A 14,142-nucleotide genomic window follows, 5' to 3' on the forward strand; every position below is an offset into this window, starting at 1 on the left:
TCGCAAAGTCATGTCTTCTTCTTCTCCACTCGCCTTCAACTTGCAAGCAGCCCGGCAGATTTTATAATTTTCATTTTTCGATCAGCAAGGCACCCTTTCTCAAAATAGGGTATTTTAACTATTCATAAGTTCTGTAACCAAGTACCACTAACCTTCTTATATACACATATTTGACCCAATGTCTGAGAAAAATATAATTTCGTATTTAGTGTGCAACTATTAGTACAATCAATAATAATTGTTTTCTTTAAACATTCTATACCATTTCTATAAATAAGGGTATCAATGCCTCGACACGCCAAATAGTTGTTGGCATGTGTGTCTCATCTCACACACATTGGCAAAAATATGCATGTATGTGTTTTCCCAGCCAAGGGATTAAATGAGTTTGAGAAGATTGCAACATTCTGTTGCGCATGTGACGTCACAGCTTAAGGCTTTTTGTGTGCGACCGTTGCGTACAATAAAGTAATGCATTATTAAATACATGCATTATTATAAAATTAATTTATAACTTAAATAAACGTAAAGATGTGACGTCATAGTATATGATGTAGACGCGCCGTATGCGTAACCCTTTGATTTAAATGGCATGGCCTGCTCGCATTCGATTTTTCTACCTACTTGCGCCGAGACTCGGCTATGCAACAACAACATTAGAACCCAAATAGTGTTGTTGTTGTTTCTACGCGCCGCCTTGTTAGAACGACAGAGAAACCAGGAACAAACACAGTGGCATTATTTGTCCCTTTTCTTTGCACTGAGTTTCCTATGTCCTCATCATCGCGCAGAAACTTTTGATCAAGACGGACGACGAAAAAAACAAATGGGTTTTCATGCGCACTGTTGTTGTTTTGCGAGTGATTTGTTGTTGCTTCCTATAGTAAATGAGCTTTATTTTTGAGTTGGATTTTGCGTTTGCGGACCATCCCGATCTACCTCTCGGGATTTTTAAAACGGTAAAAAAAGCTCGAAGCAAGCCTTCAGCTCTGTCTCTTTATTACTCAATGACTCACCCTTAAGGTTCTTTCCAAAGTCCCGGCACGCTCGCTAGCGAACCGTGCGCATGCCTCGGTCGCTTAACTTCGCCGCGAGCTTTCGCAACTTCACCTCGGAGCTTTCGCTCTTCGCCGCCGCACTGAAGTTGCGCTCTCGAATACGGTGTTGAGCAACCGATCAACAACGCACGGTTGCTGCGGCGGCCGGCGGTTAAATTCAAATTTATATTATGCCCTTGCTGGCTACGTGGCTGCTTGCCCTTAATTATACACTTCAATACTTTGGCATCTTGTGTTAACCATTCTTATAACTAATACAATGCTTATATACTATACAATACTTGCATCCTATAACTACAATTATGAACTGTGGGGTGGCTACCACAGTGGCCGCCTCACAAACTGTATTGCACTTCTTATAATAAACTACAAGTAATGTATGTATGTACGGAAATAGCTAACACGCTAAGCTTTTATTTGGAATTTCATGTGTTTTTTAATGTAAATTATTAACTTTTCTTTAGGTTGGCAAGCTAATTTCTGTGTTAATTGAAAACATCAACATTTCTTTGGGAATTCTAAGGTTTATCTAGAAAGTACATACATACTTTGTTCATGTAGATAGTACTGGTAATTAGTTAGTTTTAGTTAGTTTTTTTCATTTTTTAAGTTTTTTTTAAAGATCTAGAGTAAGGTTTTCCTTTGAGTAAGGTATAGCTCAAATAGCAGCGTAGAAATATTGTCATAAAACACTTTTCTTTTAAGTTTGTCGTTTTGTTTTAGTTCGTGTAAAATTTAGCTAAATTTACATTGATTTATTCGGTAGCTTAAGCTTTCATGAAAATTCCATGCCTGATTGTTGCCTCTAATATTATTGCATTGGTGTGTATATGTGTGTGTGTGTGTGTGAGAGAGTTGCCTACTCTACGGCGCCCCGCTGTTTATTTAAAAGTGTTGTCTACTTTTAGGCATAGCGCAAATTATTAAATATTCTTTAGGTACATATTTATTTTCAGTATCTTAAAAATTAAATAATCACAATTTCGAAAGTGGAAATTTTGAAAGTAAACACAATTTTTTGGTAGACTCATAAAAGATAATTTATTTGTATGTTTCAGAAACCTTTAATGAGGAAATTTTTTAAAAAAATTGTCAACGCTTAAGTGAGAACATTTAATTTATATTGGCCAAATCAAAGCCAATAAATAAAACTTGTTTTAACAATAAATAATTCTGCTTTACGAGTTTGCTAACCAACTGTAACGAAAAGAATTATCTATATCAAGATAGACGGATTCAGTTTTACGGAGTCATTATGCTTAACAAAATTATATAAAAAACAAATCTGTTACAACGTGTATTGTATGAGACTTTTATTTAAACATAGTTCAGCGTATTGCTGCCCCAGTGTTATTTACACAATTTATAAATCAACTATATATAGATATATATATTAAATATATATTGGATTTGATTTGATGATTGTTTTTTAAATAATGCAGCAAGCAATTTAATAAATGGCTAATACAACGCATGCCTTATAACATAATACATTTACACACATAAATATATGTATAGCTGATCTCTATTCGTTTTAAATATACAATAATAATATTATTTATTTATTTATTTACTTATTTATTTATTTATTTATTGCTCAAAGCTTTCGAAAATTTCGAATTTTTTATGAAAGGAATGTTCATCTTTTCATTATATCGATACTTTTTGAAAGCAGGAATTGGCCAATAAACTTCATATTTCATATCAAAACATATTTTATAAACTTTTTTATTAGTCATGTTCCTTTCCGTTTAAAATGTTGGCTGTGGAAATACTTTCATATTGATGAACTTATTCAAAACCCAAAGCTAACATTCAAAGCATACAACTCATTCCAATTGTGACGCACATAACAATACAAACGCTTCTTAAAAACATATATATTAAAAAAATATATATATTAACAACATTTATCTAAAATGCCATGCTTTAAGCGAGAGAGGAGTCTATCATTGGGCCCGCGGCGGGCAAAGCGGGGTAATGGAAAAGACGTCGTGATTAAACCAGTTCGTCCACGGTCAGTGAAATTCCATGGACTTCTCGGAATGGGGTTTGTGAGCCAACATCTCTTTGTTGACAATAACTGGACGCCCGATTCGCTGAACGAGCAGTTCACGCTCATGAGAGACTTGCTGAGTAAGTGCTCATGTCATCTGATATCATCTATGAGATTATGAGCATATGTTGTTCTTTAGCCCGTCGCCGAATCTACAATTTGCATGAAAAGGAAGCCAATCGAAGGCTTCTCCGCAAAGAGAGTAAACGGTTGAAAACGCAGTGCACTGATGGACGCATCAAGCTGCAGAATATCTCGACCGGGAATAATGCCCATGAGATACGTAACATGTTGATCAACCGCACGGATATGCAGCGTCTCTACCAGAAGATGCCCATAGATCAGGTCTTGGAAAATATCAATCAGCGCACTTTTGTCATGCGTAAGGAGCGAGATCGCTTAAGTAATCGCTTGGATCAGCTAAAGCGTAAATACAATCAACTTCTGGTAGGTATAAAGCTACGAGAAAGTGAAACATGCATCAATATACTCGCTTAAACAGATAGATCGCGCCGAGGTGGAGAATCGCATCCGATACGAAAATGAGTTTGTTCTAGAGGAGGAGCTCGTGTCGCGTGTGTTGCTTAAAAAAATAGAAAACTCTAGTGTGCGGCTCAGAGCCATTCGAACCATTAATACCACATATAAGAAAATGGTGCAAGTTCTGTCGCAGGATGAAATATTTTATGAGCCCGTTCTGCATTCCCTCGATGATGACATCGAGGATCAGTCAAATATGATTAAATATATCCTCTTTCTAGGCATGCCTGCCATTAACAAGTTTAATGTGCTCAATCGCGAGTATAAACTTTTAGATGAAAAGTCGCGGAAAAATCTGCAGGCCAAGCTGAAAATCTTAGCTTCAATGCAAAAGCCTGCTGCTGTTGTGGGTCCACCGAAGGATAAAGAGAAACCCGTCACTAGCGAAGATCCCAATGATCGCTATGTGCGAGAAACACGGAGCATGGCATCGCTCAGGGCGCAGTCAAGCCTCATCGAGGATACCATCAAAAACCTAAAATATATAACAACTTGCTCGCAAGCCAGGGAGATTTTTCCACGGTTAGTCTACAGAAATTCCTGTCAAAATTTAACAAAATTTTTAGCAAATTTAAACAAACTTTCTCCTTTTGCAGCGTTAAAGGTGAACTGCAGAACAATAAAAGCCTGGCCAGGGAGATCGCAAACGATCTGCAGGCTCACCACATGCTCAGGTCCAAAATGAAATACACGACTGTGCTGGAGCAGGTGCTAGTAAACAATCTATCCGAAGAGGAAATCAAGTGTGTACTATTTGGAATTATTCCAAATATCCTATTTAATTTTGATATATGTTTAACGTCTTGTATTCTTCGACAGTCGACTTGAACGCATTCGAGAATTGAAAAAAATTTTAAAAGAGGATGAGGATTTCGAGCAATCTCTTGTCGACTATATCAATAATTGCGCGAATATTTACGTAATGTTGCGGTAAAGTATATATATTTTTGATCAGCATTAACATCCGATTCGATATATTAATTTCCGTCTGTCTCTTTCTTTCTTTGGAAAATGGTCTCTCTCAATTTCAAAACATAGTCACGAAACTTGCAGGCAGTACATATGTCGGCCGGATCGGCTTTCAATATCTTTTAGGAATGATTGGTCTAATCTTAGCCTCTTGTATGAAAAGCTCTTTTGTTTTTCAAGATATCATTCCCACCATTTGCATTTACGAGTAAAATCTTATTAACATCGTATCACTACATCTTATATAGTATCATATCGGTCTAAAATTAGATTGTCTCAACTTTTTGCTCTTCAAGAATTCCAAGCCACATTCTTTTCTCTATTCTCGTAATATATGATAATATATTTTTGAAATATCGTAGCAATTTAATTGGTATCATATAAAAGACATGCTATATGCATATCTTCGGCATGCCAAAGATATCCATGCTGTCTTTATTCTTTTCTGTTCTAATCCTCTTTTTCTTATTTAATGCAGCGTTAGCATTTGGAATCTTATTGCTATTTTGCAAAATGTCGATCGGAATCCTAGGCATTTCAATTTTAGATATCCCAATTCGTATTTGAAGTTACCATTGCTCAAATTCGAATTGCTCGATATGCACGTCATGCCGCCAGGCTTCTACGAGGAAGACAGTTGAGTTAAGCAGCGCATCACAAAATAGCTATTACTAATATTAGTTATTTCGAAATACGCAGTTGATAAACTCATGCATGTGCTCAAGCGTAAGGTGTACAAGCTGGTAAAGGCCTACACGGTGCAAATGGAATCGGAGACCCCGATCTGCAGGAATAAATATCATCAGGCTTTTCTGGCTACTTGCAAAACGTATTCAAGTGTCAATGGAGAGGATGAGCATATGGCTGTGGTTGGACTCGACGATGACAAGGCGAATGCCACGATTCCGTCTCGAAAGCAAATTAAGGCTTTCAGTGCCAAAGTTGTGGAAGCGGCCAGATTCAATGAAAACAACTAAGATATTTTTGTATCGAAAAAAAAAAATATTAGATTAATGGTTTATAATATTTTTAAATGATATATATTTGTATGCTATTAAAATAACCTATACATACGTCTTATACGAAATTATTTAAGGGAAACATAAAGAAGAATTTTAAGAAAGCCTTTTGTTCTTTGAAAATTCGTTTTTATGCATTTATATGTATTAAATAAAAAAGATTTAAAATAAATAGAAATGAAAAAAGCAAGCCATGGAATGATCTAGAGTTTAAAATCTGATCAGGTATGAAAATATATTCGTGCTGGAGGAGGAGATAGTATCGCGTATATTGCAAAAGAAAATAGAAAACTCTAACGAGCGTTTGAAAGCCATTCGTACCACAAACAAGAAAATGATCCAAGTGCTATTACACGATGTAATATTTTATGAGCCCATTTGGCGATCTCTCGACGACGACATGGAGGATCAGGTGAATTTTATAAAGCATATACTCTACCTTGGCATGCCAGCGATAGCCAAGTTTAAGGACCTCAGTCGCGAGTTTCGACTGTTGGAGGAGAAGTCACGCAAGAATCATCACGGCAAGTTACAAATCTTGGCTTCATGAAGAGCCTTCAACAAATACTTGCTATAGTTCAAGTCAACACCGTTAAAGGCCAAGTGGAAAACAATGTTAAGCTGCATCGCATTATCGACCATGAAATGCAGACTCATGAGTCGCTGAAGCACAAAATGAAATTCGCCACAGTGCTGCAAGGGGCTTTACTCGACAATCTATCCGAGGAGGAGATCAAGTGAGCAGCTCCTTTAATTCATAATTTTTTTAAATTAACTATTCTAATTATATTGCCTGACAGTCGACTTGAGCGTATTGCAGAGCTGAAAGTTGCGTTAAAAGCGGATGAGGAATTCGAACAGGACACTTTGGAATATATGACAAATCGAGCCCATGTTCAGGTAAGCTTTGCAAAAGTAAATCATAAGCTTTATTTGTTTACTTTTACTTTATAATTTTTGACTAAATTCTTTGTTTCATTTGCTGAGACAGGGTAAGCCTTTGGAATCTTATTGATATATTATGGCATGTAGATCGCAATCCTAAAGCCTTTTGCACTAAATATCCGAATTCGTACTTAAAATTGCCACTCCTCAAATTTGATATGATTACCATGTTTGCCTCTGCTCCAGAGCTATACGACGAAAACGGTATATTAAGCTAATCGATACTAAAGAATTTATTTTTATTTATTTTGTCTGTTTTTATGTAGCTGAGAAGCTTATGCATCTACTCAAGCGTAAGGTATACAAACTGACGAAAGGCTACAATGCGGATATGATGTCATCGTTAAAGAGCAGTAAACAAAAATATCATGCCGACTATTTGGCCACAATTGATAAATACGATTACTTCGATGAGAATCAGCAACGGGGTGAAACAGTTGGGGAGGATCTGCTGCAGGAGCAGAAGACCCAGGCCAATGTACCGAAACGCAAACAGATCAAGGCACAGAGTGCCAGACTTCTGGAGGAGGCGTCCAGGCGTGATGAAAAGTAATGTGCAGATTAATTTTAATAACATAAATAAACTTTACCTGTCCAATTAGGCGCATTTGATTTAAGCTCGCAATGGGTTTATTAAAACAAGACAATTTTTACGTGCTCCGATGTGCAGATTAGATTGAACCCTGGATGTGCTTTGACTTTGCAGCTGCCTCGTTCTTGGCTTTCAATTTGTAAAAATAAAAAATGAGAAAAAACTTGTGAAATACATTAAAATTTTTCATAGCAGCCCATGACTTAAGTTTCTACTCATTTTTACATGCCTCATGCTCCATATTTGTCACATTAATTGTTAGGTACACTTCAATACAACAGTTTCACAAAAATAAAAAAACAAAACCTTAAAAAAATTAAAAAACAAAAAAAATAAAAAAAAAAATAAAACAAATAAAACACAATGCCCTGCTTTATGCGAAGGAATAGCATATCGTACGTCTCGCGGCGGGATAAGCAAAATGACAGAGATGCCATGGCACCGCGGCCAGTGCATCCACGCGCCCTCAGCTACCATGGATTCCTTGGCGAGGGCTTTGTGCGCCAGCATTTGGTGGTCGACGAGCGTTGGACGCCCAACTCCTTGTCCGAACAGTTTAGTGGCATGTCCGCACTGTTGGGTAAGTGATCGATATATGCACATCCTGCGGGACTAATTACCACTTAATCGGCAGACCGTTTTGCGATCTTCAAGCGGCACGAGACAATGGCCAATCGCCAGCTCTTATTTAAGGATAATAAGCGACTTAAGTTGCAATGCCGCCTGGGTCGCACAAAGCTGATCAACATCGTAACCGGAGATAATACCCACAACATTCGCAACCTGTTGATCAAACACAGGGATATGCAGCGTCTGTACCAGAAAATGCCCATTCACCTGATTGCGGACAATATCAATCAGCGTACATTTGTGCTGCGCAAGGAGCGGGATCGTCTCGAGTGTCGATTGGGTCAGCTAAAGAGTCGGTACAGAGAAATGCTGGTAGGTCTTAATAAGAAATGATGAATAAATGCAGAAATAAGATATTAAATATTTATAAATTTATTTACAGATTGATCGTGCACTTCTAGAAAACCGCATCAAGTTTCAGAATGAGTTTGTCTTAGAAGAGGAGGTGAAGTCGCAAGGGCTCATCAAGAGGATTGAAAACTCGAATGTTCGCCTGAAGGCCATCAAGGTCATTAACTCTACGTATCAGAAAATGGTGCAGGTGCTCTTGCAGGATGAAATATTTTATGAGCCAATTTTGCGCTCTCTCGACGACGACTTGCAGGATCAGGCGAATTTTATAAAGCACATACTCTACCTTGGCATGCCAGCGATAGCCAAGTTCGGGGAGCTCAACGTGCAGTATCGACAGTTGGAGGCAAAGTCACTTAAAACTCTTTTGCAAAAGCAACAATTACTGGTCTCATTAGCCCAAAAGCCAGCTGTTGCTAGGAAACCAACGCGTTTTCAGCCCGAACAAGAGCTCTCTGCAACAGCAGATCCCAAGCGTTATTTGCGGGAGACGCACAGCATGCTGTTGCTCAAGAAAGTGCTGAATGTCGTCGAGAAGGTCATCAAGGAGGTAAAGCTTAATACACTCTGCTCCCAGGCCAGGGAGATTTATCCGCGGTAAGTCTAGCACAATCAAGAACGGCTAAAGTCTTACCATCTGTTTGTAGCATGAAGAGCCAGGTGGAGAACAATGAGAATATACGTCGGATCGCAGAGCGCGAGGGGATGACTCGATATGCGCTGGAGGACCGAATGAAATTGGCCTCTGTGCTACAGGACGTTTTGGTCAACAATCTATCCGAGGAGGAAATTAAGTATGCACATAATCATATTTATGCAATAATTATTTCAACTATAATGTCAAACAGCCGCCTGGAGTACATTAACGACATGAGAAAAGCTATGAAAGAGGAGGAGAATATTGAGTTAAAGATAATGGAGTATTTAAAGAATCGCGGCGATGCCTTTATTATGCTCCGGTAAGTCTATCGTTTTCTCTTGCAATTGACTATTGCATTCCATTTTATTTGGCCATACAGCTTAAGTCTTTGGAATCTTATTGAAATATTGCGACATGTCGATCGCAACCCCCAAACTTTCCAGAGGAAATATCCGAACTCGTATTTGAAACTGCCTCTTCTCAAATTCGATTTGTTAACCATGTACGCTGCGCCGCCAGAGCTTTACATGGAAGATCGTTAAGTTGAGAAATCCGCTAAAAGCGAACTGTTTTTAAGTTGTACCCTATTTTTTTTTGCACACAGTTGAGAAGGTTATGAACGTGCTTAAGCGTAAACTATATAAGGTGATGAATCTCTTCAACGCGGACATGGAACCGTCGAAGCATAAGTGTAAAGAAAAGTATCATTCCACTTATTTGGCCACCGTCAATACTAACGCATTCATGGATGATGACGAGGATCAGGCAGCAATTGCTGATGATATAATACAGGACCAGAAGATCATGGCCAATGTACCGAATCGCAAGCAGATCAAGAGCCTGAGCAACAGAACTGTCGAGCAAGCTATCAGACGTGAAGAACAACTATAATGTACAAAAATATCTATGCATTTGTATTTACAATAAATATTAATATACAGCAAATCGTATAAATATTCGAATTCACAAAAATGGGGATCGAAATCGATAGCCGATCGCAAAGTTTCCCTAAGTGAAATTTATCGATATCGATTGAGCAGGTTTTTTGATTTGCAATCGAAGGGTAATCAACAGTTAATAAGACGGCCATTTTGTTTTGTAAGATCCCAACTCGGGGAATATTAGATGGATGTAAAACTGTATTAAATTAAATGGGAAATATTATTTTGATTATAGTTTTAATTATTATTTAAATGCACTACTATAAGTAAGGAAAATGGAATAACCCTCGCAACAGTGTTCTCTGTCTAAGGCATACACTGGAATGCGAGCCCGAAATAAGTTTTCGGAGTTTCCAATTTAGGTAGCCAATGAATTTACTTTCTATTATATTTACTTACTAATTTAGTTTGTTATTTATTCAGAGTGTTAGTTCTTTCTTCGGTTTAGTACAGTTCTTTTAATTTTTTTGAGATAAAAATATATTTAAAAAAACGGATAAATAAATACACTTGCAATGCCCTGCTTTACGCGTGAGAAGAGTCTATCACACCGCCCTCGGCGTGATAAGGCGCCCGATCGAGATGCATTGGCGCCCAAGCCAGTGCATCCTCGCGCCTTGAGATTCCATGGACTCTTCGGTATGTCCTATGTGCGCCAGCATGTGATGGTTGACGATCGTTGGAGCCCCAACTCCTTGACCGAGGAATTCGGTGGCATGTCCGAATTGTTAGGTAAGCCTTCGACGTACATAGTACATATATACCTTAAGGTCAAATACTACAAATTGATAGCCCGTCGTGCGGTCTTCAAGCGACACGAGACAAAGGCCAATCGCCAGCGCTACTTGGTGGAAAGTAAGCGGTTAAAATCACAGTGTCGCGATGGACGGTTTAAGCTTCAGAAAGTACTTTCCGGAGATAATACCCACAACATTCGCAACCTGCTGATCAATCACAGGGACATGCAGCGTCTGTACCAGAGAATGCCCATACATCTGGTCGTGGACAATATCAATCAGCGTACATTTGTGCTGCGCAAGGAGCGGGATCGTCTCGAGTGTCGATTGGGTCAACTAAAGAGTCGGTACAGAGAAATGCTGGTAGGTCGTCGATTAGTGTATGAGCTATAGTGCTTCATTTCTTAACTGCAGATGAAACGCGCCATGCTGGAAAATCGCATAAAGTATCAAAACGAGTTTGTGTTGGAAGAGGAAATCAAATCGCGGGGTTTCATCAAAAGAATTGAGAATTCGAATGTGCGCTTGAAGGCCATCAAGGCCATCAACTCGACATATATGAAAATGATACAGGTGCTACGTCACGATGCAATTTTTTACGAGCCAATTCTGCGCTCTCTCGATGGTGACATGGAGGATCAGGCGAATTTCATAAAGCACATACTCTATTTGGGCATGCCGGCCATAGCCAAGTTTAAGGAGCTTAACTACGAGTATCGACAGCTGGAGGATAAGTCGCGGAAAAATCTGCAGGCCAAGCTGCAGATGCTGTCCTCATTTAAAATCGTAAAGCCACTCGGTTCTTTGCGGGCAACGCGTGCAAAGCCCAAAGAGGAGATCCCACCCAGCGCAGATCCCAAGCGCTATTTGCGCGAGACGCGCAGCATGCTGGTGCTCAAGCTAATGCTCAAGTCCGTCGAGAATACCATTAAGGAGGTGAAGTTTGTGACGCTTTGCTCGCAGGCGAGAGAGATTTATCCACGGTAAGCGTTCTGAAACGATAAACAGCCAAGAGCCCAAGTTGAATATTCCGATTGCAGCATGAAGAGCCAGGTGGACAACAATGAGAAGCTCCATCGCATCATCGACTGCGATATGTTGGCTCACGAGATGCTCGAGACGAAAATGAAATGCGCCAATGTGTTGAAGGGTGTGCTGGTGAACAATCTATCCGAGGAGGAGATCAAGTGAGATACCCCTTTAAAATCGAATTTGTTACTTATTTGCTAAAATCATGCTCAACAGTCGGCTTGAGCGCATTAAGGATTTGCGCAAAATGTTTGCAACCGAAACGGAGTACGAGAAGTCGACTTTAACCTATCTGAAAAATCGCGGCGACGCCTATGTCATGTTGCGGTAAGTAAACACAATACACAATCTATATTTAATTTCTAAATTAGAACTGAGATGCCCGAATTTGTGAGACTAAAACAGCTTGATTGATCACAAATACCCAACAGAAAATTAAGCTGCTAATATGCTTAATCATTTGAACTCTAACTACAATGTCCACAATTTCCATGGCTAAGCGAAATACAGAGTATTTATCATTTATCCAATATGTCTAATGAGGGGATAATGAATTGCTTGACAAGGCTAAAATATATTTAAGCAACTACACTGACCAAGACTTTCCATAACCATGCTAATAAGGGATTTATTTAAATTATGCACGATGTTGCCAGACTAAGCTATTGGCAGGGATTTTTATTAATTGTGCAAAATGTATCATAACGTTGCCAGACTATGTCATTAACCGTTGAGCATAAGAGGTATTTTTAATCCCAAACTAGCCCAGACTAGCCCAAACCTCCTTAAGATTAACGGATATTTTTAATTTTCCAATACTTTCCATAGAAATGGCGTTAATATTAGGGTATATTTTATTTACGCAAGAATTCCCAGCATTCGATTTTTCGTTAATAAATAATCTTAAATATATTTGCTATTACAGCGTAAGTATTTGGAATCTTATTGAAATACTGCGGCACGTAGATCGCCAGCCAAAATTGTTGCGCTCTCACTATCCGAATTCGTATTTGAAGTTGCCACTTCTGAAATTCGAAATGCTCAATATGCGCGCCGCAGCACCAGAGATTTACGAGGAAAACAGTTGAGTGCAAATAATATAATATTATATAACAAGATAATATATATAATACTATTTTAATCACACAGTTGATATTGTGATGCACGTATTGAAGCGTAAGGTGTACAAATTGATGAAGGGCTACTTGATGGAAATGAAACCGGCAATTTTAGCTCGCAACAGGGAAGAGTATCATGCCGATTTCCTTGCCAGCCTCGAATTGTACGAGCAAATCGATGAGGATGAGCAGCAGATCGTGTCGCCCGGAGAGGATCTACTTACGGATCACAAGACAATGGCAAATGTGCCGAATCGCAAACAGATTAAGGCGCAGAGTACCAAATTCTTAGAGGAGCTCGCAAAACGGGATGAATAACCCACATATATCTCTTTTAGTTTTAACGAACAAAATTTAAGGTTTTACATTTTTTAGAGAGCAGATGGCCAAATTTTGAAGAGTCCAAAGCTTAAGAGTCTGATTGTAGAGTACTGCAATGAATTTGTTCATAATAAATAGTAACGAGAGGAGAAAAAAAACAACAAGAAGAAAAATTGAATAAATCGTGAGCTGCATTGGACAATCGCCAGCCAAACAATGGAAGCGTTGAGGCTATGACGTTGTCTGCAGAAGTCGCTAGTTAACTTCATATAATTGATCCAAAATTGCTGCAAACAGTCGGTTGGCAGCGCAGTCTGGGATTTCATCGCCTCAACTTTGGCTTTTGCTTTGCTTTGGATTTCGGCTGCAATGGGACGCCCTCCCGTTTGGGTTTGCAGTAGTCGCCACAATTGTTGTTGCCACACAATATAATTGTGGACAAGAGAGTCTCTCATTTTATTTATGAGCTGTGTACACAGATACCTATCTTATAGATCAAAGCTGCGATTGTTCTTCACTTAAAAAATAGTTTTGGATATTATACGATCTGTGACACACTTTATAACACTATAACTCGTTATAGTGTGCATAAGCATTTTAATAGGGCCCATTAATCATTTCCTCGGACCCCATAAAAAGCCACTTCCTCTAGGTAGAAAAGAAAACCCAAAATTATATTGTGAACGAGCGAGTATCATAAAAATCTAACAACTTTATTTAGGCAAAACTTTAAAGAAGAATTACTTATTGTTAAAACTAGTTTTATTTATTGGTTTTGATTTTGCCAATATAAATGAAATGTTCTCACTTAAGCGTTCACAATTTTTTAAAAAATTGATTTCAACAATCAGGCATGGAATTTTCATGAAAGCTTAAGCTACCGAATAAATCAATGTAAATTTAGCTAAATTTTACACGAACTAAAACGAAACGACAAATTTAAAAGAAAAGTGTTTTATGACAATATTTCTACGCTGCTATTTGAGCTATACCTTACTCAAAGGAAAACCTTACTCTAGATCTTTAAAAAGAAACCAAAAAAAGAAAAAAACTAACATACTTACCAGTACTATCTACATGAACAAAGTATGTATGTACTATCTAGATAAACCTAAGAATTCCCAAAGAAATGTGGATGTTTTCAATTAACACAGAAATTAGCTTGCCAAAGACAAGTTAATTATTTACATTAAAAT

The 14,142-nt window shown here is 38.3% G+C and overlaps 4 protein-coding genes across 4 annotated transcripts; all 4 read left to right on the forward strand.

The window, feature by feature from the left end:
* The first annotated feature begins 2,875 nt into the window (after positions 1-2,875).
* On the forward strand, positions 2,876-5,694 carry LOC135436578 (uncharacterized). The gene is made up of 7 exons (XM_064694220.1): positions 2,876-3,194; positions 3,254-3,561; positions 3,617-4,176; positions 4,251-4,397; positions 4,474-4,584; positions 5,102-5,259; positions 5,323-5,694. The coding sequence occupies exons 1-7, from the start codon at positions 2,978-2,980 to the stop codon at positions 5,598-5,600; spliced, it is 1,779 nt and encodes a 592-aa protein (XP_064550290.1). The 5' UTR covers positions 2,876-2,977; the 3' UTR covers positions 5,601-5,694.
* Positions 5,695-6,188: 494 nt separating this feature from the next.
* On the forward strand, positions 6,189-7,582 carry LOC135433256 (uncharacterized). The gene is made up of 5 exons (XM_064689273.1): positions 6,189-6,379; positions 6,443-6,546; positions 6,630-6,791; positions 6,854-7,136; positions 7,294-7,582. The coding sequence occupies exons 1-5, from the start codon at positions 6,189-6,191 to the stop codon at positions 7,379-7,381; spliced, it is 828 nt and encodes a 275-aa protein (XP_064545343.1). The 3' UTR covers positions 7,382-7,582.
* On the forward strand, positions 7,520-9,745 carry LOC135436533 (uncharacterized). Its single transcript, XM_064694161.1, has 7 exons — positions 7,520-7,759; positions 7,814-8,121; positions 8,192-8,757; positions 8,808-8,954; positions 9,009-9,119; positions 9,180-9,337; positions 9,405-9,745. The coding sequence occupies exons 1-7, from the start codon at positions 7,543-7,545 to the stop codon at positions 9,689-9,691; spliced, it is 1,794 nt and encodes a 597-aa protein (XP_064550231.1). The 5' UTR covers positions 7,520-7,542; the 3' UTR covers positions 9,692-9,745.
* Positions 9,746-10,169: 424 nt separating this feature from the next.
* LOC135436522 (uncharacterized) lies at positions 10,170-13,511 on the forward strand. Its single transcript, XM_064694149.1, has 7 exons — positions 10,170-10,473; positions 10,534-10,841; positions 10,893-11,461; positions 11,519-11,665; positions 11,724-11,834; positions 12,433-12,590; positions 12,657-13,511. The coding sequence occupies exons 1-7, from the start codon at positions 10,257-10,259 to the stop codon at positions 12,941-12,943; spliced, it is 1,797 nt and encodes a 598-aa protein (XP_064550219.1). The 5' UTR covers positions 10,170-10,256; the 3' UTR covers positions 12,944-13,511.
* The last annotated feature ends 631 nt before the right edge of the window (positions 13,512-14,142 follow it).

Source organism: Drosophila montana, unplaced genomic scaffold, assembly GCF_035044405.1.
Source record: "Drosophila montana isolate Dmon_TW-CO22-7 unplaced genomic scaffold, ASM3504440v1 contig_1505_1, whole genome shotgun sequence".
NCBI lineage: Eukaryota > Metazoa > Arthropoda > Insecta > Diptera > Drosophilidae > Drosophila > Drosophila montana.

Coding starts and splice junctions, on each gene's coding strand:
- LOC135436578 (XM_064694220.1), top strand. CDS start 2,978: ATGCCATGCTTTAAGCGAGAGAGGAGTCTATCATTGGGCCCGCGGCGG. Junction 3,195..3,253: donor GCTCATGAGAGACTTGCTGA/GTAAGTGCTCAT, acceptor GTTGTTCTTTAG/CCCGTCGCCGAATCTACAAT. Junction 4,585..5,101: donor AATATTTACGTAATGTTGCG/GTAAAGTATATA, acceptor TATTTAATGCAG/CGTTAGCATTTGGAATCTTA.
- LOC135433256 (XM_064689273.1), top strand. CDS start 6,189: ATGAAGAGCCTTCAACAAATACTTGCTATAGTTCAAGTCAACACCGTT. Junction 6,380..6,442: donor CTATCCGAGGAGGAGATCAA/GTGAGCAGCTCC, acceptor ATTGCCTGACAG/TCGACTTGAGCGTATTGCAG. Junction 6,792..6,853: donor AGAGCTATACGACGAAAACG/GTATATTAAGCT, acceptor GTTTTTATGTAG/CTGAGAAGCTTATGCATCTA.
- LOC135436533 (XM_064694161.1), top strand. CDS start 7,543: ATGCCCTGCTTTATGCGAAGGAATAGCATATCGTACGTCTCGCGGCGG. Junction 8,122..8,191: donor GTCGGTACAGAGAAATGCTG/GTAGGTCTTAAT, acceptor ATTTATTTACAG/ATTGATCGTGCACTTCTAGA. Junction 9,338..9,404: donor AGAGCTTTACATGGAAGATC/GTTAAGTTGAGA, acceptor TTTTGCACACAG/TTGAGAAGGTTATGAACGTG.
- LOC135436522 (XM_064694149.1), top strand. CDS start 10,257: ATGCCCTGCTTTACGCGTGAGAAGAGTCTATCACACCGCCCTCGGCGT. Junction 10,842..10,892: donor GTCGGTACAGAGAAATGCTG/GTAGGTCGTCGA, acceptor TCTTAACTGCAG/ATGAAACGCGCCATGCTGGA. Junction 11,835..12,432: donor GACGCCTATGTCATGTTGCG/GTAAGTAAACAC, acceptor TTGCTATTACAG/CGTAAGTATTTGGAATCTTA.